The 26,625-nt window shown below is 42.3% G+C and overlaps 1 protein-coding gene across 2 annotated transcripts in view; it reads left to right on the top strand.

The window, feature by feature from the left end:
* MBOAT1 (membrane bound glycerophospholipid O-acyltransferase 1) overlaps window positions 1-26,625 on the top strand; it is a 113,173-nt gene that overhangs the window by 32,668 nt on the left and 53,880 nt on the right. For both annotated transcript variants that reach the window (XM_033863883.2, XM_019945233.3), the window contains exons 2-3: window positions 23,308-23,453; window positions 24,339-24,416. In XM_033863883.2, the coding sequence (XP_033719774.1) occupies window positions 23,308-23,453; window positions 24,339-24,416 (224 nt within the window). The remainder of the gene's footprint in view (window positions 1-23,307; window positions 23,454-24,338; window positions 24,417-26,625) is intronic.

Here is a 26,625-nt window from a genome sequence, read left to right as displayed (position 1 = left end):
CAGCTTTCTTAAGAGGATGGAATGAAAAAATATGGAAAGTGCTGAGACTATAGAGAATGAAATTAATTTTGCTTATCCCGTGGTGGGCACTCTCCTAGGTGGTAGGCTTACAGAGATGAGTAAAACTTGTTCCTTGCCTACAGAGAATTCAAACGTAGCTAGAATATACACACACACACAAAAACATTGCAATTATGTGTGCCAATTAAAATATTTGATACATACGGTAGTACAGAGGTAACGTACAGGCAGATACCTAGCTCTGTGTGCATATGTGTGTCCAGAGATGGGGGTTGGAGGGTGGGAATGAGGAGATGGTTTCCAAAAGAATGGAGTTAGGTAGGGAGTTGGGGGTTAGATGATGGCAGACGCTGGGCTGTATCTGAAGGGCTTTAAGCCTGGGAGAGACATGGCTGGGTTGCTCTAAGCAGTTCATTTGGTGGAGGATGGTTTGGGTAAGTATAGACGAATTGCTCACCACAAACTTTGGCGAGTCTTATAGTCACACAGGGGCTAGTTATCCAACCAGTGATTGAGGCCCAACCCTCAGCCTTGGCTCAGTGACTAGAGTCCTGCTCTCCAGGGTAACTGCCCATCCCTTGTGTGCCTGTCTGCCGGTGTGGGCTTCCAGTCTAGTCTAGTCTACCTGCATTGTCCCAGCTCTTCTCTGCCTACCTGTTGTGAATGGCATCACTGTAGACAGAGTCCCGTCCTCCCCCTGCGCCACCACCTACCCCATCTGCACAGTGACCAGGGATGCCGTGATCAACAGAGCTGGCTTTGGCAGCCAGGCTGGACTTCCCTGTTAACACCAGCCCCTAGATGGTCCCCAGCATGCTCCCCTCCTGGGTAACCCTGATGTTAGGTCCCTGCCTCTTCCCTTCTGTCTTGCTGTGAATTATTGCCTATGGATTCCTAAGATACTGTTCAATTTAAGGAGAAGCGATGTCAAAGATTTTGGAACTGAGTGGCAAGCCTTTGGCGCAGGGCCCTGTCAACAGTAGTAACAACTGTCCAGGTCCTGTTGTTAGCTTTGCTAATTAGTCTAGAATCTTGATTTTTGTTGGTGAACTTACACTTGATGGGACTCAGTGATAGACTCCAACCAAACAGAATGCCATCTTATCCATTCACTGTGACTAATACAACTGGTAAGCCGGATGGAAATACTGATGTTGGGTAGTCATTCTGTTTATCTCCCATATAGGAGACTTTCTCTGCAAATTCAAAGTCGGATCAGAAATAAATGGAGTCAGCTGGGTGTGGGCATCATGGTCACGGGTGATTGAGCCAGGCTGGCCAGATGGACCCAGTATGGCTGTACCTGAGTCAGCCGTTTGTTGTACCTGTTTACCTAGAGGGTGCTCACGTAGTCAACTCTTTTGTCTTTTTTTATTTGTTTTTTAATGAAATCCTTGCAGACCTCCCCTTTCTGTAAACACATTATCTAGATCATAGAACCATGGATTAGATTACAGTTTATTTTAGTTACATTCCAGCCTGGAGGACAAGATGGCCTTCCAGTCACCTTGACTGAGAGAGTAACAAAGGGGAGAAGAGGACAGAGAGTTCTCCTTGGCTGTAGCTATAGCTCAGCTCTCTGAAGTGGAGTGGGAGATAAGGTGAGTGGATTTTCAGTGTCTGGAGAGCTCTGTATGTCAACTTGTTCTTTTTTTTTTTTAGCGGTATGTGGGCCTCTCACTGTTGTGGCCTCTCCCGTTGCGGAGCACAGGCTCCGGACGCGCAGGCTCAGCGGCCATGGCTCACGGGCCCAGCTGCTCCGCAGCATGTGGGATCTTCCCGGACCGGGGCACGAACCCGCGTCCCCTGCATCGGCAGGCGGACTCCCAGCCACTGCGCCACCAGGGAAGCCCTGGGATTAGTTTTTTAGTTGAATAAATTTAACTGACTACTTTTCATCTACTTTAAGAGTTTGAGAGAGAAGAAAATATAATGGAGAGGAAAGGCCAGCAGTTGAAAACAGAATGAAGTGGGAACAGGAAGAGGAGGACAGAGGGAAACTGATAATGAGGAGGTGAAAGAAAAGAAATTTTAAAAAAGAAGGAAGAAGTGACTCAGGTCCGGGATGTTGTGCTTCCTCCTCCACCTGAGACGGTCCTACCCTTTTGAGTGGCTCTGATCACTCTTGTCTTAGTGGGGTTGGGTGGGTGCTTAGGGAGGGGAATCACTACAGCAGTGGCCAGAGGTCATTCCTAATTCATCCCTCTCTGTTGCAGCCACCAAGATGGGAAATGCCCTCAACGGGCAAGTCCTCTGGCAGCTGTGAAGTAGACAAGATTAAATTATCTGGTTTCTATTTTTAGCCTGCTGTTAGCACTGCCTAGAACTGATCAGTTTAAGGTAATCATTTGCTACTATTTCTATTTTAATTATAGTCTCCTTAAACTCAGTTTGGGCCACATCAAACTGGTTTCTGGTCATTTCACTTTCTTTCATTCTTAGATTTTAAGTTCTAATGAACTTAAAATTCTATACCTCCAACTGGAAAACATTTCACAAGTTTGCATAAGAGATGCCATTTATTAAATAGAAGTTTTCATTAAATTCACTTGTCCATGGATACTGTATGTTTTGAAGTTAAAAAATGAAAATTAACAAATAATTCGTATTAAAAAATAATTGGTATTTGTTGGGTGGTAGAAGGGAGAGTTGGTGTCATATTTAAAGGCCAGAAATTTAAATAATGTTAGGGTATAACTCAAAAGCGGAATTTCGTGGGCAGATTCACCAAATGCAGATGACTGTTGAGTTTAGTTAGCAAAATATCAGAGCAGCTGATTCTGTGAGGGGCAGAATGTGGGGTGCAGGCAATCCAGGGTCACTGGTGGTTATTGGAACAAGAAAGGGGTTAGTGAGTTGCCCATGAGGCCTGAGAATCCACGCTGGGAGGCCCTGGGGAGATGGCAGGGGTGGGCAAAGGATGGACAATGGCAGGGCCAGTGTGGGGAAAGATGGGCAGGAGAATCGGGAACATATGAAAATGGCCAGTAGTAAGAGCAAGGGGGATTGGGAGTGGTTGGAAAAAGGAATGAGGGGGAAATTAAAACAGGTCGGAGGGTATTAAACTACATCAGAGGTTTGTCAAAAAGAGCTGAGAGGTGTCTACTTTCTGGGCAGTGCAAAGATCATCCGGGTAAGGACCCACTCTGCAAGGAAGAAACAGCCTAGTAGTGGAGGTGGCATGTACACAGATACTTAGGGGACTAGATAGGATGTGATGGGTGCAACAGGCTGGCATAAGGCAATCGCAGTGGCCGCCGAAGGGAGGGAGAGATTCAATGCTTGCCTCTCTCTGATTCTTTGAGAGAAGCTACTGGCTTTTTCTTTTTTAAAATCCAACTCTTAGCAAGTCCCTGATACCAACGAGGCACCCACTGTAGGTTTGGTTTTCTGAGAGTGGCCGTTCGGTGGGATGACTGTGCTCTAACCGTTCTATTGGTGTCAGTGTAATGGATTTATTTCCCATGCTGTCGGTGTAGACACCAGTGACTTTACGTGAAGTGGATCAGTTCATCATTGCCTGACAGATGGCAGCCAGCCTGCTCCCACAGGCTAAGTCACTTCGTCCCAGCCAAAGCACTGAAAACATTTGTAAGAATTTTTTGAGTTAGAAAGGATCTTACTGATCATTAGTATGATCTCCTGATTCTTCCACTTGGAAAACTTAGGACCTAGGGGATTAGATGAGTTGTCTGATGTTCAGTGTATAATAGTCGTTGACTGCAGCCCACGATGAGCCTATCTCAGAGCCAGTCTGTGTCTGGTCCAAGATCAGGGAATGGAGATCCTTACTCTGATTCCAGGTGTCCTTGGAAGTGCCATCACATTTAGAACAACAACTAAATATTTCCCGGAGTCCTATGATCCTTCTCTAACACTGTCCTGTTTCTGTAGCATTAGCTACTTGCTAAGTATTGCAACAGTGGAATCTTCATAAGAAGTAGGTAGCCATGGCAGGCTTAGCTTTTGCTCTAAAGAAAAATGGTGTCATGTGGGGTGGTGTTAGGAGTCCATTCATTGAATAAACAAGTCATGGCTGTGTGTACAGTATGTACACATTGTAGGGACTTCCTTGGTCATCATGTGCAGGTGCCCTTCTTCCTCTGCCTCTTCCTCTTTCCCCGTAGAATTTACATCATTGGAAGCCAGTAGCAGGAGGCAGTAACTTCTGCCTTATACTGTGGAATGGTCAGATGTAAATGTAAGACAAATAGGAAAACCACAGTAGGAGACAGGAAGTCGCCTCTTGGCTTGGTAGGCTTCTGAGGTGAGTAATTTTTTTTTTTATGTTTACACTACTGAAAAAAATTAAATTACATACTTTAGAGGATGAATGGGTTACATATAAAACCCAAAGGTCTTTTCACTCCACACTGACAGGGAGTAGCTTTAATGCTCACGTGCACCTGTAGAACCTTTAGACAACTGTGGGATGTGAGTCTTGTGAGTGACACCTGATGCCAGCTAATCTGCCCCATCGTCATTCATCCTGCCACCAGGGACTTAGAGAAGCTGGCATCAGAGTAAAGGGAAGGAGGGAAGCAAGGTGGTAGAGGTGGCGGCAGACAGGCTGAGCTTTGGGGGAAAAAACAAAAGTGAGAAAATAAAGTTTTAGAGAAAGCAGACGTTTTAGGATGATGCGTCAGAAACATTTGCCAAGTTTCATAAGAAATCCGGTGTTGTGCTTCACTGTATCGTCCATATCGACATACCTTGGTGGATTTTTTTATAGGCATACTTGTTATTATAGCGTCCCCAAGGCAGGTCTGAACGCTTCTGTTTGCTGCATAAGTTCATGAAGCAGGAGAGAATGTAACTTCCTGAAGATCAAAGGCCAGCTCACCGGCGAAAGGTGACTGAGCACCAGCCTATTTTTAATTGCCGAAACACCAACAATTAGGGTCTTTACTAGTGTTTTCATCTGGGTAGTGACTATGGGCCGGTAATTCTTGATGGTAGGCTAGACGGTTAAAAAAAATTTCAGGGTTTCTACTGTGTATGAGATAGCTTTGTAAACTGTCCAGTTCTATCCATTTTTATGGTTAATAATTATGAAGCTAGACATCTTTATAATCTTTGAAATGGAGTAAAAACTGATTTTAAATGCCAGTATCCCTTCTGCCTCTTACTTTGGGACTGCTTAAAGCTTCAGCTTAAAAAAAAATTAGCTTTTAACCACAACGCTGCACTGTATTAATCCTGAAACAAACAAAGCCAAGAACGCGCGTGCCCTCATAATCACGCTCCAGAGAGTTCTGTGCCAGCAACAGTTGTGATGCTCTCTTGGGCTACTTGATATGTGTTGCAATTATATATATCTTTTTCAATATGTAATATTTTTTTTCTTGAATTTCTCTTGAAGAGAAAAATACAAATTTCTCTTAAGAACCTAGGCTTAAAATTCTCCATTTAAGAGAAAGCAGTGTCTGTGCTACAGATAATTTCTCTCCTAGGACCTTTCTGGCTATATTATTTTTATTAGCTAAAAGACATATTTTTGTGGGCTCTTAAAGGGGACCAGATTTTAGGGGAGGGAATGGTTTTTGGTTACTTCTCTGTTTCCCCTCCTTGCCCGCAGCCATCTTCATTCTGCATTCTGAACTTACCAGGCAGCAGCTTTGCTGTGAACTCTTTTTCTTGACTGTCTTAGTAAATGATATATCCAGGGTAGATTAATTTGCCTCTCGTGGATGTCACTGCCCCTCTTCTGGTGTGTCCCCATCATGTCAGACATGAAAATAGAAATCGAAGGAATTTAAAAATAGTAACTAAATTTTTGCTTTGAAAATTCCTCTCCATAATTAGCTACTTGGTATTATTTTTATTCAGTGTGGATCCCATGAGTGGAACTGTTTGCAAGTACTCTTGACCCCCCAGTGTGGCACACAGCAGGGCACCTGGTGCTGTGCGTGACACCAGGAGGGGCCGCCTGGAGGTGACCAGTGTGGCCGTGCTACACACCCTTCTATAGATTGGTGGCCTGGGCACCCGGACACGTGATACTTTTTTTTCCCCATTTCTCCCTCAGATGTTTTAATTTTCCTCTTTCGAGCATACTAAACAGCATGAACCGTATTATAAGGCTCAGTTTTTATCTAAGAACAAGTACGTCCTTACCACCTGGAAGAGGTGGTCCACTGACATCCACGTACATTGTGTATATGCGTACACACACACACACACACACACACATACATGTCTTTCTTGGACCGCCTTGGATCTGGAGGGCACCACAAGCATTGCAATTAGTGCCATCACAGATTTGTTGAGTTACTGTGCTATCATTTCCAAGGTTCCTTCAAACCCTTTGTTTTTTGTAAAACATGCAAATCTCTGCAGAAGTCCTGACGTTTATTATTAGTCCCGTTTTTCATTTGAGTCTGCAGAGGCCCCAGTAAGGGGCTGGCCCCAGGTTACTGGGACAGGTAGCCTGTGGAACTTGGTCCTCAGGATGGAGAGAGAGCTGCTCCCCGGCCCCCGCCCCCGGCCTGGTGCATACTGTGATGTGTAGGACTGGTTGGTCCCTTGGGCATTGAGAAGGGGTGAGTGGAGTGTGAGAACATCAGGGTAGATTGACCTTTGCTCTTCCACTCTAGAGAAAAAAGAAGTCGGCAGTCTTCCAGTCAGCAAAGCCTGGGTGTCATTTTGCCTTTACTCACATAGCTGTGATCCACTGTAAAGCCAAGAAGGGAGCTAGTTAGAGTCATTCTTTGGAGCCACCAGTGGTGGGCACCACTGAGTGATACCTGTTGTAGCTGTCTTAGTATTTCTCCTTTCATTTCTCCTTTCTTTCCTAGGTTTTTTTTAGCTTTCTTTTTTTTTTTTTTTTTTTTTCGTTACGCGGGCCTCTCACTGCTGTGGCCTCTCCCGTTGCGGAGCACAGGCTCCGGACGCGCAGGCTCAGTGGCCATGGCTCACGGGCCCAGCCGCTCCGCGGCACGTGGGATCTTCCCGGACCTGCGCACGAACCCGTGTCCCCTGCATCGGCAGGCGGACCCTCAACCACTGCGCCACCAGGGAAGCCCTTAGCTTTCTTTTTTATGCCTTTTCTCATTCCTTCACTCTACAGAGATTAAATGCTTATCACGTGCCAGGTACTGTGCTAGGTGCCGGGGATCCAGAGAGTAATAAGCCACTAGGTTTCTGTCCATGAGACCCTCACATTCTGTTCGGAAAATAGACTTTATCTAGAGTTTTAATTGTTTACACTGTTCTGCCAATTCTAGGACCTCATCTGAGTTGTAGAACAGTCTTGTAAGAAGCAGCAGTTAAACCGTATCCTTTTTGTCTTTTCCCTTCTTGTTTATTTCCCTTCCCCAACACTTTTGTCTTTCTCCCTTCTCTGTACTTTCAACCCAGTATTCCTAAATGTTTACTGGCACTGCCTAGTTCTTCATGTAATACTCAGATCTAAAGATTTGTCCGATTTCTGGTCTGTCTCTTCTAAGTCAAACAAAATTTTTAATCTCTTTTGTGTCCTCCTACGTATGAACAGCCAAATGTATTCTGACTTTATTTCAGGTATTTTCCAAAATGAGTCATTAATCGTTTCTGATGAAATGCTTCCATTCAATTGTGGTGTCTTTTAAAAACCGGTTTGAATCTCTATGATTATTTTATGGAATTTTAAGATTTAAATCCTGGATTAACTTTCAGAAGTTTTTCTCTTGTATGGGAACAGAGGTCTAGAAAATACCAGTTTCTATTACTCAGAGACCACAAAATTCCAGTTTTGTGTGACAGGGAGGAGAACTTGCCTTTTCTTCATAGAGTCCATCCAGGAAGCTAAACCGTGTTCATACATTGTTACACTTTTGGCCTTTTTTCCCATATGTTTTTGTGCATCCTGTCACACTGAAATGGTCACTAAATATACGATTGATCTGTAGATCTACACCAAGGTGTTATATACGTATATATGTATATGTGTGTATACATACACACACCTATTTTACATTTATGTGTTTGCAGGACTTTTCACTGTAGTTCTGGGAATTTACTTTCCTTGGAACAAGAATATGGTATTTGCTAACTACAGATTTGGAAAGGCAAGAAAGCTGATTTCACGTTCTGTTTGCTTTTAAGAGCAAAAGTTGAGAAAGCAAGGCAGCAGATCCTCTGATTTGCAGGTAGAGTGTTGGAAAATTGAGGCATTCCTAGGAATCAGTTTCTCGTAGCAGTTTGTACCACAGCGTATTTATTATCTCCTCTTTTGTTTTCCTTCTGTTCAAGAATGTGTAAGGATCCCCTGCTGTTAGCAGTGCTGCTGGGGTTGGATTGATGGGGTTAACTGTAATGTTTACTGTTGAAGTTGGGAGGGAGGATTAGATTGGAAAGAGATTTTGGGGTTTGGTTTCTATTAATTTCCTCTAAATGTATGCACGTGAAATAACATTGATCATTTTAAAAAGTGACACCTGTGTCTCAAAGAAGGCCACTTCTGATGAAGTCACCCGTGGCTCCGAAACAGCCCATCCTTGCACATCAGCTTTTCAGTAAATGTTTTCTGAATGCCCGGTAGAGGCCTGGAACTGTATTCCTTACAGGATAAAGAGTAAGCATGGCCTTCAGAGCCCTTTATTACTTATTCTCTGCTCTGCCTTTCCTTTACCTACCTTTTCTTATCCCCCTAATGTGCTGACTAACCTCCCTTGCTCCTGAGCCTTTCATTCATTCATTCATTCATTCATTCATTCCAATATTGAGAACCCAATATATAGCAGGCTCTCTGGATACACTGATCAAAAGGATAGACCTGACCTCTGCCTTCTTGAAGCTATTGCCCAGGCAATGAGATCATTACAACACAGTGCAAGAAGTGCTGTGACCGCAGAAGCTTGGGTGCTGGGGAGCGGCAGAAGGGAAGACTTCCTGTAGGAGGTGACTTCTAAGCTGCAATTAGGAGGATGGAGGAGGAGGGGAGGGAAGGGTGGGCACGGTCAGAGGCTGGGAGATTAGTTAAATGGCTGTTGAAGTTGTCCAGGTGAAATGAATGAATGAAGGTAGATGTAGCGGGGGAAGCAGATGGATTTGAGAGACTTAGGAGGTAGAATTAATATAGTGAGGAGATTGATTCCGTTTATGGGATTTAAGAGAGAGGTACAGTTCTCTGGTTTCTGGCCTGAATAATTGGATGGTTGAAGGGCCCATCCTTAGATAAGAGGCCTGGCGAAAAGGACTAGGTGAGGTGGAAGATGATGAGCTGTTACGGACCTCGTGAAATTTAGGCGTCTGTGGTTTATCCAAGTGAGGATTCCAGTAGGCACGGGGGTGTATGCCTGGGAATGTAGGAGAGACATCTGGGTTGCAGAAAAAGATCTGGAAGTCATCGGCTGGTAATTGGAGGCACAGGCGTAAGAGAGATCCTTTGGCATATATTGGCAATCACTCGGCATGGGAAGCGAAGCTGGCCCAGAGGGCACCATCTTAGCAGGGGTGGGCGATAGGGGAGCAGCTCTCAAAGAAGAGGGGTAAGGAGTGATCAGAAGGTAAAGACAACCAAGGGAATGTCAGGGAGTCAAGAAGAAAGAGCAGAGGATAATGCACTGTGTTAGATGTTGCTGAGAGCTCATGGCAGGCACAGACTGGGTAAGGTTCATTGACTCTAGCAAACAAGGAGATGGTTGGCGATTTGCTCAGAGCAGTTGTTTTGGAGTGGTAGGGAGATGTCCTGATTTATGGCATGAGGGGGAGGGAAAGAAATAGAGTCTGATTTTAGGGGTTCTTTGTAATTAAATTTTAAAAGTACAAATCCTTCCCCCAGTCCCTCCCTATGACTCTATAGGTGGGAGAATTAATAAGCACCAAAGAAACGTTTGCCCACTACTTGAATTTTTTTTTTAACCTGTAGTTGGTCATTTGTTTCCTGCCTTTGAAAACGGTTGTCTTGTTTCCTGTTGAGTAGGCTAAGGTTGTTTTTTGTTTGTTCGTTTGTTTTTTTAAAAAGGGATACACAGTTCCTTTGACTCATGGTCCAAATTGGAGTTTCCCTTTTATTATAAACATATTTTAGAGAAGGTGATTACATAATAGAAACTGGAAATAGCTTAGTACTTAGGGACAGGCAGAATCACGGATATTCCTATTTTGATGTTCCCTGGTTGTACAGTGGCCACGAGGCCTTCGGTCTGCCCTCTCTTGGAATTGTGGCATTTGTGTTGTGTCCCGTCTGGCTCCACAAGAGCTCTGTTTTATAAAAGCTAAAAGGTGATCTGTTTTATTTTCAACTTAAAACTGAATTAAAATTAATTCCGTGTTGAGACTTTTGAGAATTTCATAAGTCTGAGATAATGGGTCACACCCTAGGGTGTTGCATAAGAAAATATAGCCCTGGTTCTGCATTTTCCCTTGTCCCCAAAGATCTCACTCACAGTAGCATCTTTTTTTTTTTTTCATCTTTATTGGAGTACAATTGCTTTACAATGGTGTGTTAGTTTCTGCTTTATAACAAAGTGAATCAGTTGTACCTATACGTATGTTCCCATATGTCTTTCACAGTAGCATGTTAAATAGTAAGTAGTATTATGGGTGATGGAAAAGCAGATCCACCTGTGGAAGGCACTTTCTTTGGAGTGGTAAAGTTTTTACTTAAGTCCACCAGGAAGGAAATTGTTCAGGTCAGGTGTTTTGTTTACGAGGCAGTGATAGGCTGTTGGGGAAAGAGGTGACTTGGGAGTCTGTTTTCCTCTGTTTTATTAAATAAACCTTATTTAACCTCTCCATTTTACCCACTGGGGAAACACTGATGATATTTGTACGTACTGCCTCCCTAGGGACATGAAATAACCAAATACAGTGTGTGTGTGTGTGTGTGTGTGTGTGTGTGTCTGTGTCTAGTTACTTTTTTTTATAAGATGACACTATAGTATCCTAGTGTAATTGATTCATGCTCCATTCCGGTTGGCTTGTTTATTGATTAATTCTACTATTTCAGATCGGTAATGTCTAAGAACTTTTAAATAATAAGGAGATTTTTTAAAATGTTAGAGTAATGAATGTGGCCTCGTTAAAGTACTCAGTTGAATCTCACTTGGGAGAGAAGATGGACTAATTGCATTTTTACATTTAGGACAGCTGCTGACTGTATAAGAACTTATGCATTTGGTAGGCCATAAGTGATGGGGGGGACGTTCATCATTTATATGCTTTTTTACTAAAGGATGTGCTGAGAAATTGATCAATTCTAATTAGTACATTTGAGCTCTTCTTCTTGTTACTGTGTTGGGTAAACAGCTTGATGGGGAAAAAAAGATAATATTTAGCACACTTGGAGCATTTCATGCTGGTCAGGCACCGTGCTCATCACTTTACATGTATTAACTCATTTAATTCTATGAGGGTAGCTATATTATTATCCTCATTTCACAGAAGAATTGGAGTACAGATTAGATAACTAGCTAAAGTTGAAGAGCTAGGAGGTAAGTTAGGGTGGGATTCAATCCTCGGTAGTCTGGCTCCAGAGCCTGTACTCTTATCCCTATACTCTGCTAGCTCTCATTACAGTGTGCCCTCCTTTGTCTGCGGATTAGAAGTTGGTTGAATCCGTGGATAGAACCTGAGGATAAGGAGGGCCAACAGTCCACAGATTTTGGCATCTGCTAGGGTCTTAGAACCAATCCCCACAGATACTGAGGGACCCTGTACTATTGATTAAATCTGAGTGCTTCATTGATCTGCATCACTGCCTTTCTACTGTAATGAAAATGTTAATCCAGTGGCTAATAAATTCATTGGCCAAAGGCCAATAATAAGTGAAAAGATGTTCAACCAGTAGTCAGGAAAATGCAAATTGAAATTAATATACTACCAATTCTCTACCTGATCGGAAAGATTAAACAGATTCATAACATCTGCTGCAGGCAAGGGTGTGGGGAAAGGACACATACTCATATGTAGCTGGCGGGAGGGCCAGCAGTTATTACAAAACTGCTTAAACTTTTAGAGAAAATAACTTGGTCATATTTATTGAAATTTTAAATAAATATTCTGTTTGATCAAACTCCTAGGAATTTATCTTAGAGACATAAAATCACCAGTACATAAGGATGTATGTACAAGGATTTTTTTTTTTTTAATGGTGCTATTTGTAATGGTCCCAAACTGGAAACCACTTGGCAGTTGGAGGATGCTTGCATAAATTATGTCACATACATAATATTGGCGTTTTGGGAAACTAATCAACAAAACCCTTTTCTTCCTCTCCTAGATGTGGAGCCAGTTAGGAAATAAGACCCAAGAGACAGCCAGAGGGAGATCAAAATATTATCTTTATTAGTGATAAAGCTGATTGACCAATCTTTACCCTTGAATGAGAAAGACTTATGCCCCCAACTACAGGTACTCATGGGAGAAGGGCAGTAGGGCAGGGAGCACAGAGCAGAGAATGTCCTTGTTTAAATGCAGACTGGCCCCCAAAGACAGAAGTCCCAGGGGGCTGAACCAGGCATGCCCAGTGTCTCCTCTGCGATTCACCAGTTGGCTAAGTCATTCTTCCCTCCCTGGGGAGGAGGAAGCAAGGGGTCAGGGTGGACAGAAGGTGGAAATTCTCCTTTTTTATTTTCCCTCCTAGGGAATGGACTGGAAATTATTTTGTCCTTATGGAAATGTACGAGGTGGGGAGTGTTCCCCCTCCCCCAACACGTATTTCGGAATATCATGCAGCTTTTTACTTTTCAAAGTATAAACTAGCTCAATGTGAGCAGACTTGGGAAGATATCTGTGATATTTTGTTAGTGAAAAATTGAGTTGCAGGTAATTTTTATACCGTGATTATATTCAAAGGAGAAACCGTGTATGGGTATATTTTTGCAAATAGTAGAAAGTATTTAAAAACATACTGTAGTTTGCTAAGAAGAATGGTGGGGAGTGTGTGTGGAAAGTTGGCAATGGGGAAACTGAGCTTTTACCCTGCACGTCTCTGTATTTGTTCAGTTGTTCAAATGAGCAATTATTAATTTTATAAGAAAATGAAATGTATATTTGAAAGTTGCTACCATATATATATATGCTATATGCTACCATATATATATTTTTTCAGATTACTTTTCCATTATAGGTTGTTACAGGATATTGAATATTGTTCCCTGTGTTGTACAGTAACTATGAGATAGATCTTGAAATTTCTCATCACAAGAAAAAAAAGTTGTAACTGTGTGTGGTGATGGCTGTTAACTAGAATTACTGTATTGATCATTTACAGTACATGCAAATATCAAATCATTATGTTGTACACCTGAAACTAATATAATGTTATATGTCAGTTGTATCTCAATAAAAAAAAGAAAAGTTTATAAAGTCATCTGCAGACGTTACACGTGCTTGTTCAGTGGTGTTTTCTACAGCAGCCTGTTTCCCCTCCCCGCTTTGGCAGTCCAGGGATCCTTACTCAGAACTTATTTCTAGATGGGCCTGTCTGACCCCCTGCACCCTGTTTTATTTCCATCCCACACCCAAGGCTGGTGGGGAATTTTGGGAAGTTGTGCTGGCCTCCTTCGTTCTTGTCCTAGTCTGATTCTCAGAGACTGTGTGACCCAGGCTGAGTGAGTGGGCATCTCTGGGCTCCACTTTCCTTATCCGGAAAATGAGATGTTGGAATTACGTGAGAAGATTGAACTAACTGAATCATTCTGGGGTGGCTGAGCCGATGGACTCTGGACCCAGTATCCCCAAGTTTAAATTGCAGTGTTGCCACTTACCAGGTGTGTGATTTTTGGGAAAATTTCTTAACCTCTCTGTGACTTACAGGCAGAAGGACTTAGAGCAGTGCTGGGATATAGTAAGCACCCTAAATACTAGCTACTATTATTATTAATATTTTAACTGGCTAACAATGGAATTAATTCTAATGGCGAAATGATATCTCCAGAGGAGGTGGGTGACAGCATGCTTGTGGACAAGGTTTTTCAGGATTCCTCAAATGGTTTTGAATTCTATCAAGTCTTCCCCGTACAGAGGTATCTCCAGGCGAGGAGGGGGCTCCAGCTTTTGCTGAGACTCAGCATCCCTCACAGTTTGCTTTGGGTCTTGCTAACTTCCCACCTGCAGGAGCAAGGAAAATGAGGTCTGTTTCATTCCATGTCTTTGAGTAGAAGATTTTTATTGGGAAGTGTTACAGGTTGAACTGTGTTCCTGCAAAATCCAAATATTGAAGTCCTAACCCCCAGTATCTCAGAACATGACTGTATTTGGAGATAGTGTCTTTAAAGAGGTAACTCAGTTAAATGAGGTCATTTGGGTAGGTCCTAATCCAATGACGGATGTCCTTATAAAAAAGAGGCAAGGAGAGAGGCCTCAGAAGAAAACAACCCTGCCGACGTCTTGAATCCAGAGCCTCCAGAATTGTGAGATAATAAAGTTCTGTTGTTTAAGCCCCCCAGTCTGTGGTACTTTGATATGGCAGCCTGAGGAAATTAATCCAGGCAGCTACTAAATTCTCCCTGAGTGACGGTATTTCTGGGGAGAATGTTTGAAGTTGAGGGGAAGCAGTACAATGCAATGAGTGAGGACTCAGGCCAGGTTTTAAACCCTGGCTGTGTCACTCACTAGCTTTGTGAATTCAGCCTTTGTTTTTCCTTCTCTTACTGTGTAAAGTGGGAGTAAACTACTTCATCAAGTTGTGAAGCTGAAATTACATCATTTATGTAAAGTTTATCACTGTGCCCAACACTTGGTAAGCGCTCAGAAAAAAAAAGTGCTTATTGTTATGATGAGACAGACTATCAACTAGAAGTTTGTGTGGTTATACATTACCCACATTATCAGTCTTAAATCATATTTGTTCATCTACAAGCTTGGAAAACACTGGCTTATTACAGATTTAAAAGCATTTCTTGCTGACATTCCAAGGAGTTTAGATTTAAAGTATAACAAGGATGTCTTTGAAAGTGCAAAGTAGCTGGAGAGTATGGGACAGCCACTTTTTGTTCTGTGGTACAGAAGGGAATAGCATTTTTCATACTTTCCTGGGCCACACACATTTGTAGGAGGCGGTGCACAAAAAGCACTGTTTGTGGAGGAGGGACAGCCGCCTTTAAATAAGGAATTGCTTAATTAGATTGGTTTTGTCTGGGAACATATAAGGCAGCGTTGCTGAGAAGAACATTCCAGGCCTGGACAGTTGCCTCGGTCTCACTGGTGAACCTCCGGTAAATCACTGTAGCAGGGAAATCATTTTGGACTGTTAATCTTTGCTGTTCGTTAAAAATAGCCTGCTTGGGGGCTTCCCTGGTGATGCAGTGGTTGAGAATCTGCCTGCCAATGCAGGGGACACAGGTTCGAGCCCTGGTCTGGGAGGATCCCACATGCCGCGGAGCAACTGGGCCTGTGAGCCACAGCTACTGAGCCTGCGCATCGGAGCCTGTGCTCGGCGACAAGAGAGGCCGCGATAATGAGAGGCCCGCGCACCGCGATGAAGAGTGGCCCCCACTCGCCGCAACTAGAGAAAGCCCGCGCACAGCAACGAAGACCCAACACAGCCATTAAAAAAAATAGCCTGCTTGCATCTCTTCATTAGGAGGAAGGCAATGTTTTGTGCTCCTGGCAAAGTTTGGTTTTTTTGGGAAGCGTATGAAGGCCATAGAACACAACTCCCAAAGAAATGCCTTTCTAGCAGCACATGAGAGCACAAAGATTGAAAACTTACACTGGAAAATTGCAGCTCAGTGTGATTGGGCTTTGGTGAAATAAGAAGTCAAACCCTTGGGTACGTGACTTTGAAATCTTGCGAGAGCAGTGAAAATTGAGCTCTTGCTGAATCCAAGTTATGTTGGATCAAAACAACTGTGCTCTACTGCTTCCTTCTGTAGAAGGGCCCACATAATTGTTTAACTGTGGAGGGCGTATTGTTGGAGATCACGAATGAAAGCGCAGCTTTCTTTCCTGCTCTAGAGGGAGGGCATCAGTAGAAAAATAAAAACTTGGCACACCTTCCTTTTTTTTTTTAATTTAAATTTTTAAAATTTAAAACAAAATAATTTTGTAATTATTTTGCAAAAACAATTGTAATTGTTTTGCAAAAACAAAATAATTTTGTAATTTTAGAGGTCTAGTTAGTAACAAAGTTGTTCTGTAAAAATTTATAAATACACAAATGAAATATACAAATACAATTTTTACATGTTTTAAATGAAAATACAGTGGTCTGTGCTATTGACAGAATGTAATATTCTGTTAAAATAGTTTAAATAGTAGAATGGAACTAGAAATTAACTCGCCGCTTGGCATGTTTGTTTCAAAATAGTAAAATTTAAGAAATGGAAAAGAGGTTTTAAAAGCGATTTTTTAAAATTAAATAGTGCATCCAATATAGCATTACTAGAACAAATATGTTTATAAATACATTTATTCATGTAGTTTCTAATACTAAAAGTAAAAACTTGACTCTTTGACTGCAGAGTGCTATCGAGATTCTCGAGTGCTATCGAGAATTAACACTTACCTTTTAAATGTGAAGAGTTTATTAAGTGTAAAGCTGCGTATTTTCATCTTCTCTGGCCATGCACACCACGGTTACTCCTGACATTTTGCTGCCTGTAAAGAGGGCGTTTTTCTCTAAGGTGAAACTTTTTACAAGTTGACTTCTATTTATGCCTAACTCCTCCCTAAACTTTATTTATAGTAGATGCTAATAAATGCAACCCTGAGGATAGAGTAGAATTAAATAAGAATTGTTGTGAGTTTCTTAGAGTGCCCTGATTGTGTGTGTGTGTGTGTGTGTGTGTGTGTGTGTGAGAGAGAGAGAGAGAAATTCGTTATGGAAATTACATTATGAGTTGAAAAAAAATTTACAAAGAATTTGCCTGGATTCCTGTCATCTTGATAAAACCGCCATGTTCAATTTTACATGTTATCTTTGCCTTTTTTCCATATGCCATTATTGTTTTTTTTAAAACATGGTTGTACATGTCCATACAGTTTTATATTCTGCTTTTTATTAGTTACAGCAAATGTTTTTCATTTCATTATAGGTGCTTTGTAATGCCCATTTTAATACTACTATACTGAACGGGTTTACCATTAATTACTATTCCTCTATTATCCTATATGTAGGTAGATTTTGCTTTATTTTGTCTTGTAAATAATGCCTTGACAGTTTTTCAGCATTAAGCTTTTTACCAACCAATGAATACATTTCCAGGAATTGGTCAAAAGTATGACTTGTAGCAAATACTACCATATTCCTTTTGAAAAGGATTGTAGTGCAAGGTGCATCCTTTGTTTTACATGTTAACCAGCGCCTTGAACTTTTAGGTTCCTTCTTCTTGCTACTAGAAATAATACTGAGGTGTACTTTTTTTGTGTGTAAAAATTTGGTGCACATTTCTAATAGAGGTAATAACAGTGGGTTTAAAATTTATAGCCACAGACAGATATGCAAAAACGGAACTTTTAAAATTTCTCCCTACTAAACTTAATTTACCTTTCAAGCTGAATTGCCAGTTTTAGGCAGCTCATCTCCCATTTAAGGCTGTAAAGCTTCGTCTCCCTCTGCACCTGGGACGGAGAAGCAGACCTTCCCCGCGGCCTCGGCAGGCATCGGGTTCCCGTGCCATTGGAACCTTGCTGGCCTCTGCTCAAGAGGAGCCCATCTTGTGGTCCTCTGGAGTGCCTCTCTACAGGGCTGGCCATCTCCCCGGGCTGCATTCTGAGAAGCCGGGCCACCCTCTCTTCTGTGATAACCTGCATCTTCCTCCAGACTTCTCTAGGGATGCCTATCCGTTTCGATGGTCTGAGCATCTTTGCTCTTACCCTTTTGTCCCCATGTCTAAGTGGTAGTCCTGACCCACGGAATCCCTCCTTCAGATCCCTGGCCAAACTCTTTTTTTTTTTTTGTGGTACGTGGGCCTCTCACCGCTGTGGCCTCTCCCGTTGCGGAGCACAGGCTCCGGACGCGCAGGCTCAGCGGCCATGGCTCACGGGCCCAGCCGCTCCGCGGCATGTGGGATCCTCCCGGACCGGGGCACGAACCCGTGTCCCCTGCATCGGCAGGCGGACTCTCAACCACTGTGCCACCAGGGAAGCCCCCTGGCCAAGCTCTTTATCAACTTTTGTGCCGAAAAACAGCTCTTATATCATTAAGAGCTTTTCTTCCCTCTGGGATTATGGTAGAAACTCCAATGCTTTAAATTCTTCAGTTTTGCTCCTGATCTATGAAGATAAGCTTTCAGGATTAAAAAGGAAAAAGAGAGCTTTCCTAAATTTCCGGAGACTGCTTTGACTTTCAGATTTACCTCTGCTTTAGGTTTAGAAGAATCTAATCAGGAACTGGAAAACCCAGGGGTTGACTCTCTCGTCCTAGGCTGCATTGCCTCTCCCTGTGGAAGAAAGGGTACGTGGAAGACTCAGGCAGCTGCCTGGATGATGGGTGCGAAAGTGCATCCGTCCAAGAGCAGCAGGGAGGGGACTGGGGAAGCCGATTCTTAACAGCCCAACAGTGGTGACCGCATATTGAGTTTAATCTGTGCACAATTTGTGTGTTAACTTAGTGGATATAGAATAATATTAATAGCAAGTGCGTGTCAGAGCCAGGACTGTTTCCAGTGATTTTCTACGTTAACTTCTTTAGCCCTCAAAACAACCTGAGAAGTAGTACTACTGTTACTGCCTCCGTCACATGAACCCGGAGCCTAGACGAAGCGAGCTTTGTAACTCTTCAGCCAGTAAGTGGTGAAGCTGGGTCTTGCAGCCCAGTAGTCTGCCTCTGCTGGTAACCGCTGGTTCTGTTGCTGGTCACGGGCTGGGAGGCCACAAGTACTTAACTGATTATTATTGAAAAATGCTTTTCTCTTGCATTTGTTATAATTTGGTTCTCTTCTTTCGGGAGTTTGATCATTTCATAAAAGGTGGTTCTTTTCCTGTTTAGGAAGGCATCATCCCTTTATTGTTTTGGTTTGTTTCTATACTTACGTATATTTCCTCACTAACTTAGCTGTTTCTCTGATGTGGATAAAGAGACTTCTTTATCACTAGGGTTTAACTAACCTCTGTATCATCTCAGGCCAGTGATCTGCTTTCCAGAGTTGTGTAGTTATAAAAACCTGTTTATTAGGGAAAAGGGCAAAAATATGTGAAAGTGGAGAGATGAGTAGAGTGAACTTTTCATGTGCCCAGCACTCAGCCTCAGCAGTTTGAAGCTCATGGCCAATCTTGTTTCATCTATACCAGGAGTTCTTAACCTTGGCACTACTGACATTTTGGACTGGAAAATTCTCTGTGTGGGAGGCTGCCCTGTGCCTTGCAGGATGTTTAGCAGTATCCCTGGCCTCTACCTACTAGATGCCAGTAGCACCAGCCCCCCACTCCCTTTCTGGTTATGACAACCAAAAGTGTCCCCTGGGGAGCAGTTCATCCCTAGCTGAGGACCACGGATTTATGCTCACTCCACTCTTCCCATCCCCTCAAGATTATTTGGAAGTAGATCCCATACATTAAATCAAACCCATTTGGGGATATATTTTTAAAATAGAATGTCTCCAAGTTTGTTAGTCCATTAGAGAGGAAGGGAACAAAGATCTCATTATGTTCCTGTACGAATTGTTGTCACGGCAGCTAGCCACTCTTGGCTGCAGAGATGCCCATAGTTCCTACCAGCTACCAGTATTGCTATGAACAAGGAAACACTAAGAAATTGGTATCGTGCTCCAGCCTGTACATTTTTTAAAACCGTAGTAAAATATACATAGTGTAAAATTTTCCATTTTACCCATTTTTAAGCATATAGTGCAGTTCAGTGTCATTAAGTACATTCACATTGTCATGAGACTGTCACCACCATCCATCTCTCCACTCCTCAGTCCTTGGCAACCACTATTCTACTTTCAGTCTTGATGAATTTTACTCTTCTAGGTACCTCATGTAAGTGGAGTTAGATACTTGTCCTTCTGTGTCTGGATGATTTCACTCAGCATAATATCTTCAAGGTTCATCCATGTTGTAGCATGTGTCAGAATTTTCTCCATTTTAAGGCTGAATAATATTCCACTGTATGTATATATACGACATTTTGTTTATCCCTTCAACTGTTTATAGACATTTGGGTTGTTTCCACATTTTGGCTATTGTGGTTAATACTGCTATAAACATGGTGGGCAAATATCTCTTCAAGACCCTGCTTTCAGTTCTTTTGGGTATATACTCAGGAGCGGAATTGCTGGATTGTATGTAATTATATTTTTAATTTTTTGAAGAACCACTGCTTTCCATGGCAGCTGCACCACTTTGCATTCCCACCAGCAGTGCACAAGGGTTCTAATTTCTCCACATCCTTGCCAATGCTCATTATTTTGTCTTTAAAATAATCACCATCCTAATGGTGTGAAGCGGTGTCTACTTGTGGTTCAGCCCGTACCTTTTAAGCTGTACCTCTGGTAATTGAAAAGCAATTCTGCTAGAACCTTCCTGCTAGAACTAAGTGCTGCTATTGTGCATTTCTACTTTTACCTTGGAACAGTTTGCCCTGAACCCTCAGCTAGCCATCTGTGACTTACTCCTGGGAAGAGGCGGGGGGTGTGGGTTGTGTTTGTATATAGGGGAAAGCTTTTAATCCATATTGAAGTGTTGCATTTGCACATTTACCATGAACAGTTAAGGGAAAAGATTCTGGTTAGATATGTATGGAATCAGAGACCATTAGAGCTGGAAGAGGCATTAGAGACCAGTTCATAAAAGGAAATTGAAACCCAGAGCGTGTAAAGCTCCTCTTCTTGACTTGAGGGTAGTGACAATGTCTCGCTCACTGTCCCCAGTATCTAACACATAGAGTCAACCACTAAATGTTTGTGGAATTAATCCATGAATTACCTAAGCCTGACCAGTTGGCTTTTCAGTGTCAGGACTAGGGCATTCAGTTGGTTACGTATGACATTATGGTGACTAAATAATGGCAGTTTGCTTCAATGGCCAAGTGAGTCTTCTCTTTCTCCTTTTCAGTTGCTGGCGTGATAAGACTAGATGTAGTTTTCCCACAGTGAGGCCCTCTCTTCCTTGGAGATAGGTTTGAAGGGGTCTTGAAGACGACCAGCCCAGCTCAGGAGCCCTGAGGAGCCCTGGGTTGGCTGAGTGATGGCAGTCAGGCTTTGATCACTCTTAAATCTCTTCCACTTCATCCTTGCCTCAAGCTTGTATGGTCCAACCTCCCTGTCCTGTATTTGTGTTTTGCATTCTGGGTAAGCCCGGCTCCTAATGGGTGCCTCTGTAGGTCTCTCTCTTTATTCTTCTAATCTAGGAGGTCGCCATCCTGCCTGCATGTTAGAATCACCTGAACACTTTGAAAAGGCCTGACGACAGGCCAGATCAATCAGAATGGTTGAGGATAGGACCCAGGCATTATTTTTTAAATTTTTTAATGTTTGTAACATCCCTCAATTTTCACCTGTTTCAACAGTTTTCCTGATTGTCTGCCTGAATCTCATCCCTCCTTAACGATGAACTTCTTGTCATTTACTTTGGATCTAAAGGCACACAGTCATTTACTTTGGATCTAAAGGCACACAGTATTGATGTTACTTTACAATTTCTTGTAGGTTATTTGTGTTCTCTTGCCAGTTAGATTATAAACTCCTGGAGGCAGGGATCATGCCTTTTTTCTCCTTTGTCCTGTTGGCTCTCAAACTCGAGTGTGCATCACAGTCACTTGGGGGGCCTGATAAAACACAGATTGCTGGGCCCACTCTGGGAATGTCTCATTTAGTAGGTCTGGGTGGGGCCGGGGAGTGTGCATTTCTAACAAGTTTCCAGGTGATGCTACTCCTGCTGGTCTGGGGACCATACTTTTGAGAACTGCTGCTCTAGCCCCTGAACCATTCTTCATGCACAAGGGTGCTCAATAATTACTGGCCAGCCAAAAAGAATGGTGCAAATTTCCCCTTGCTTGCTCTTCTGAGTAACTATGTTCTGCTCTCACTGTGGGCTGGTCTGCTCTCACTGTGGGCTGAGAGAATGAAACAGTGTGTGACCGATCGTCTACAAATAATCATAACTTTGACTTTCTAGTTGCCAATTCCTTTACATTCTGAACCTTGCTAAGACAGTTATTTTTCTTTTTGTGTATATGTGTGTGCGTGTGTGTGTGAGTGTGTGTGTGTGTTGTTGGTTGTGCATTTAGGCTATAAAGAGATATGACCACATCATGCAGGATAGGATCCCAGTTCATCTCCTGTCTTTCAAGGTAGAAATCAAGTATGAACAGTAGTAGGAATAAGTTTTTGGAAAGACTGGGGAAGGGTGATCTCCAAATAGAGGGGAAACACAGCACAGTCAATTTTAAAAACAAGAAATTCTCTGAAAGTGTTATTTTCTATGAATTATAAGGAGTTTAAAGTATTCCTGTTATTGGGAAAACAAATGAGCTCTGGGTGGAGCTGACGTTGGCTGCTTGCAGCCCTACCTTGGAGCATAACCCTGATGAATTTCACTAACAGCCACAGTTTTTTGTAGCATGAAAAACTGTCGAGACTGAAGTTGAGGGTTTATTCAGATACTCATATCCTCCATCCGTTCTAAAAGCAAATTGATATCGAAGTTTTCATGCTGAATAAAAAGCTTAAACTGCTTTTCCAACGTTAATTAATGGTTAAACCACTTAATGTATTTTGGTTTTGTGTTAAATCAGCCGATCTTTTCTAAGGGTATTGGGGAATTATTTTATAGTTTCTTTTAGGTAAAATATTTTTGGGAGAGAGATCACTGAGATTTTCTAAGGAGATGTGGTGCCTATTTTGCATAACCGGATAGTTTTGACGTTGAAAGCTCATTGCAGGGCAGGTTCTTACTTTGTGGGTCTTTACTGGTGCACCTTGGATTTGAGCAATGTTCTTGTTTATTTCGTGTTAATTTAAAATGAGAAAAATTAGACTCAGAAAACAGCGGATGATTGTTTTGGAGAAGCATGTGTTTTCTGAGGTACCAGTGAGGGAAGCCTCATGGATTTGATTCATCTGCATCTCGAGAAGAACATAATGCTGGGTGGTGGGGGAGGGGAAGACACCCAGCAAAGTGATCTCACAGTCTGATAAGGCCCCTTCCAATAGAAAGTCTCCGGTTTGTTGGTGGGAAAGCAGCTTTGGCTAGTCTCAGAGATTGGAGAAGGAAGTTTTGGGTTTGTCACTTCTTATAACAGATGAGGGTGTGGTTATGTTTTCAGTCTCTCGCACCTCCTCCAAACGAACGCTCTACTGAGGAAAACATCCAAGTGTGAGATGCACCTTGACGTAGAATCTGAAAGAAGTAGGGAAAACTCACACACAGGCCAAACAGTAAAAGTCTCGATTCTCTCTTTTTTTTCCCATACAGGTGAATTTTGTGGCATGCCAGCTCTTTGCTTTGTTTGCTGCTTTCTGGTTCCGCAGCTACTTGAGTCCTGGTAAAACCAGTCCCGATGTCCGGCATGCGTTCGCCACCATTTTTGGCATCTGTTTTGTCATCTTTTGTTTTGGCTGGTGAGTACGAGCCTCCTGAATTCTAATATTTATCATTTGGTTTTGTAGCGATATTCTTGGCATTTCCCAGGCACTAAGGAAAAAAAAAAAAGATATTTACTCGTATTGTAAAATGTTGGGGATGTTGAGAAATCTCTTTACTGTAAGAAACTGGAACCAATAAACGGACTCTATTAGAAATCAATTCAGTGAATTTTTCTTAAAATTAGACTTCTGCTGATCTCACCTTGGGTCATGTAAATGGAATGTTCTAAGGTTTAATTTTCCCAACGAGGGACCTTTCCTAACTGTTGTAGATGTTGGTGTTTTTCTTGCATCACTGCTAGAGATACTGGTGTTCATCCTGCATTTAGAATAGAACAATAGTTTTCGTGCTGGTGTTAGGGAATGTGTCATTCTTTAACAGAGAAAACCTGTGGTCTAAGACGTTCTCTACTAGGAAAGCTGGGCAAATCCCCTGGGAGGGGTACTTCTTGGGGAAGAAGTTTTAGGAATGAACATTTCTAGAAGTACAACTTAAGGGAATTTGTGACTTTGTTCAGGGTAGTAGATTATGGCTCTTCCTCCTTCAATGAAAATTTGAGAAAGGATGATGAGTATTTTGGTATCTGGGGCAGCTCGGTTGTGGTCTTGATACTTTAAAATTGAAAGAAAGAACTCTCTTCACTGCAGTTGGCAGACTATGTCATGTCTTCCTAGTGTCACACAGTATCTTAATTACATAGGACGAAAATACTTGATTTATTTTCTCCTACATAAACATGGGGTAACTGATCACTTGCTTTTTTGTGGGAGTGGAGGTGGAGGTGCAGTATGGGTGGCCAAGAGGTATGTTAATATGAAATATATTCAGTGTTTCCCTTTCCTCCCCATGATGGCCTACAGGTACTCTGTGCATCTTTTTGTGCTGGTGTTAATGTGCTATGGAATCATGGTCACTGCAAGCACATCCAATATTCACAGGTAAGACCCTGGGAATGAACGATGCAAGGTGAAGCTTTTCATGATCTTTGAAATATATTTCTAGGATGAAGGGATGCCCTCCCCATTTGCCACATGTGGCGTATCCTAAGTGCTTTGGGATATCAGAAAGGAGGGATGGGAGACCTTAAATGCTGGGAGTCTTCAGAGAAAGCTTTATGGAAAAAAAGTGTGATGTGAATTGGGACTCAGGAAAAAGAGAGTTTGTCAGAATGAGGCAGCCTCATTTGTGATAGCACCAACCTGGAAGCAACCCAGATGGTCACACTATGGAATACTACTCAGCAATAGAAAAGAGTGAATGATTGCTACACACAGTGCCACGGATGAATTTCAAAATCAACATGCTGAATGAAGGAGGACCCACAAATTCTGTTCTCAAAAATGCAAGCTAATCTGTAGTGACAGAAATCAGATCAGAGGTAACCAGGGGTGAGATGGCTCAGGGAGATGTGAAAGGAACCACAAGAGGCATGAAGCAACCTGGGGGGTGATGGGTATGTCTGTTATCTTGAACTTGGCTGAGGTTTTCTGAGTATGAAATAGGTCAAAATTGTGTATATTTTACATATTTCCAATAAGTGTTAAAAAAAGGAAGAAATATTCTTACTATGCTATTTTGACTTCAAAGTGCAGAAGTAATTTAATTCTCCCTTGAAGACTACACGCTTGAACAATCCAGGGAGATACCTGGAAGAGCTGTTTTGCACTGTCTCTGTTTCCCATGGTCTTTCTGAAACCTCAGAATTAATTCAGCCTCAGTAACACTGGAATGGAAGCTCTGTGGGAACAAAGACTTTTCTCTCCTTTTCACTGTTATAGCCTCAGAGCCTAGAACAATACCTGGCACAAATAAAGGCTCAATAAATATTTATGGAATGACTGAGTATACTTGAAAAGAGCTTCACCCTTCTATGGCTTCCTTTCTGATGGCTTCTCTTAAAAAGCAGATGCCTTATTTCAGCCTCAGAAAGTTCTTTGATTACTGAGACTATTAGCACAATCGTTTTCCTTCTTAAAAGCACTGTAATTTAATTTTTGAGTGTATAATCTTGTAATTACTTCCAATAAATTTCTGATTTGTAAGGGAAAATATTTTTGCCTGCTTTTAACTTGAATAGTCATTCAACTTTGTATTCAAAGGAGCTCTGGAAATTTGAATTCTAATCATCTCTCTTCTAAGTGCCCTCCTTGAAGGGGATAGAGTCATTCCTTCAGAAGGGAAATAGGAAATCCGTATTTCTATAATTTGGTACGAATGGGTTTTGGAAATGCTTCATATTATGACAAAATGCTTTTTTCCCTGGGAGGTAAAGATGCCTGGCTTTTCCTGCACTTGATGTTGGAAGCAATTAAATGATTTATAAAAGCGTTGTTGCATCTCTAGAGCACATTTCCAGCTGCCTTACCAGCTGTAATTTGTCACCTTTCCCCACACTTGTGTGGTGTTGGTGAGGTGCAGTCTGTTTTGCAGAGGGTCAAGCTGCATTTCCAGGTTCTCTGGGTTAGTCTCCGGCCAGGAGTGGAATCTTCCAGCTTTGGCAGAGACTTTACAGACAGGCTCTGACTGTTTCCCCCAAATAATGTTGTGGTAGCAGAGAGCCATGTCATAAGACCGAAAAGAAAAAATGCCAGAACAAGTTCCTCCCCTCTTTCTTTGCTTGTGTGGTTGCCAATACTGCAGAAATAGGGAGTGGTTCACATTTCCCGATGGATGGAAGTTGTTTCCTATTGCTGCTGGGAAAGAACAAGAAGCTGGAGTCAGGAAGCCTGGCTCTTTCCAGCAGTGTGGGTTTGGAAAAGCCGGGCAGCTTCTTCACATGTCAGGTTTCCTGCCTATGAAATGTAGGGTTTGTGGTGGTTTGAGCTTAAGTTCTCTTCAAGACTAGAATTTCTGGGTTCTCTGTGAATTGTTTTCCTCTTCCTTTCACCGAGTTATGAGCCCTGTCCTATGCATAGCTGGGAATAGGAGGGGACAGGGAACATTTGCAGCTATGTGGAACTAACCCATTTCAGGACTGATTGTTGTTATTCAGGATTTATCTAGAGAGTTCTTGGGGTACCATTTCTGTTTCCTTCCCAAGCCACTCTGTTGGGCAGAAATCACAGGTAGTCACTTACCTCATATGAACCGACTGGAACAGAATATAATATCTCCTGGGATGGAAGGCCTCACGTGGGAACTTGGTGA

The sequence above is a fragment of the Tursiops truncatus genome, chromosome 10 (genome assembly GCF_011762595.2).
Source record: "Tursiops truncatus isolate mTurTru1 chromosome 10, mTurTru1.mat.Y, whole genome shotgun sequence".
Classification (NCBI taxonomy): domain Eukaryota; kingdom Metazoa; phylum Chordata; class Mammalia; order Artiodactyla; family Delphinidae; genus Tursiops; species Tursiops truncatus.
The sequence above is the reverse complement of the archived record's forward strand: the minus strand, read 5'-3'. Positions and strand labels throughout refer to the sequence as shown.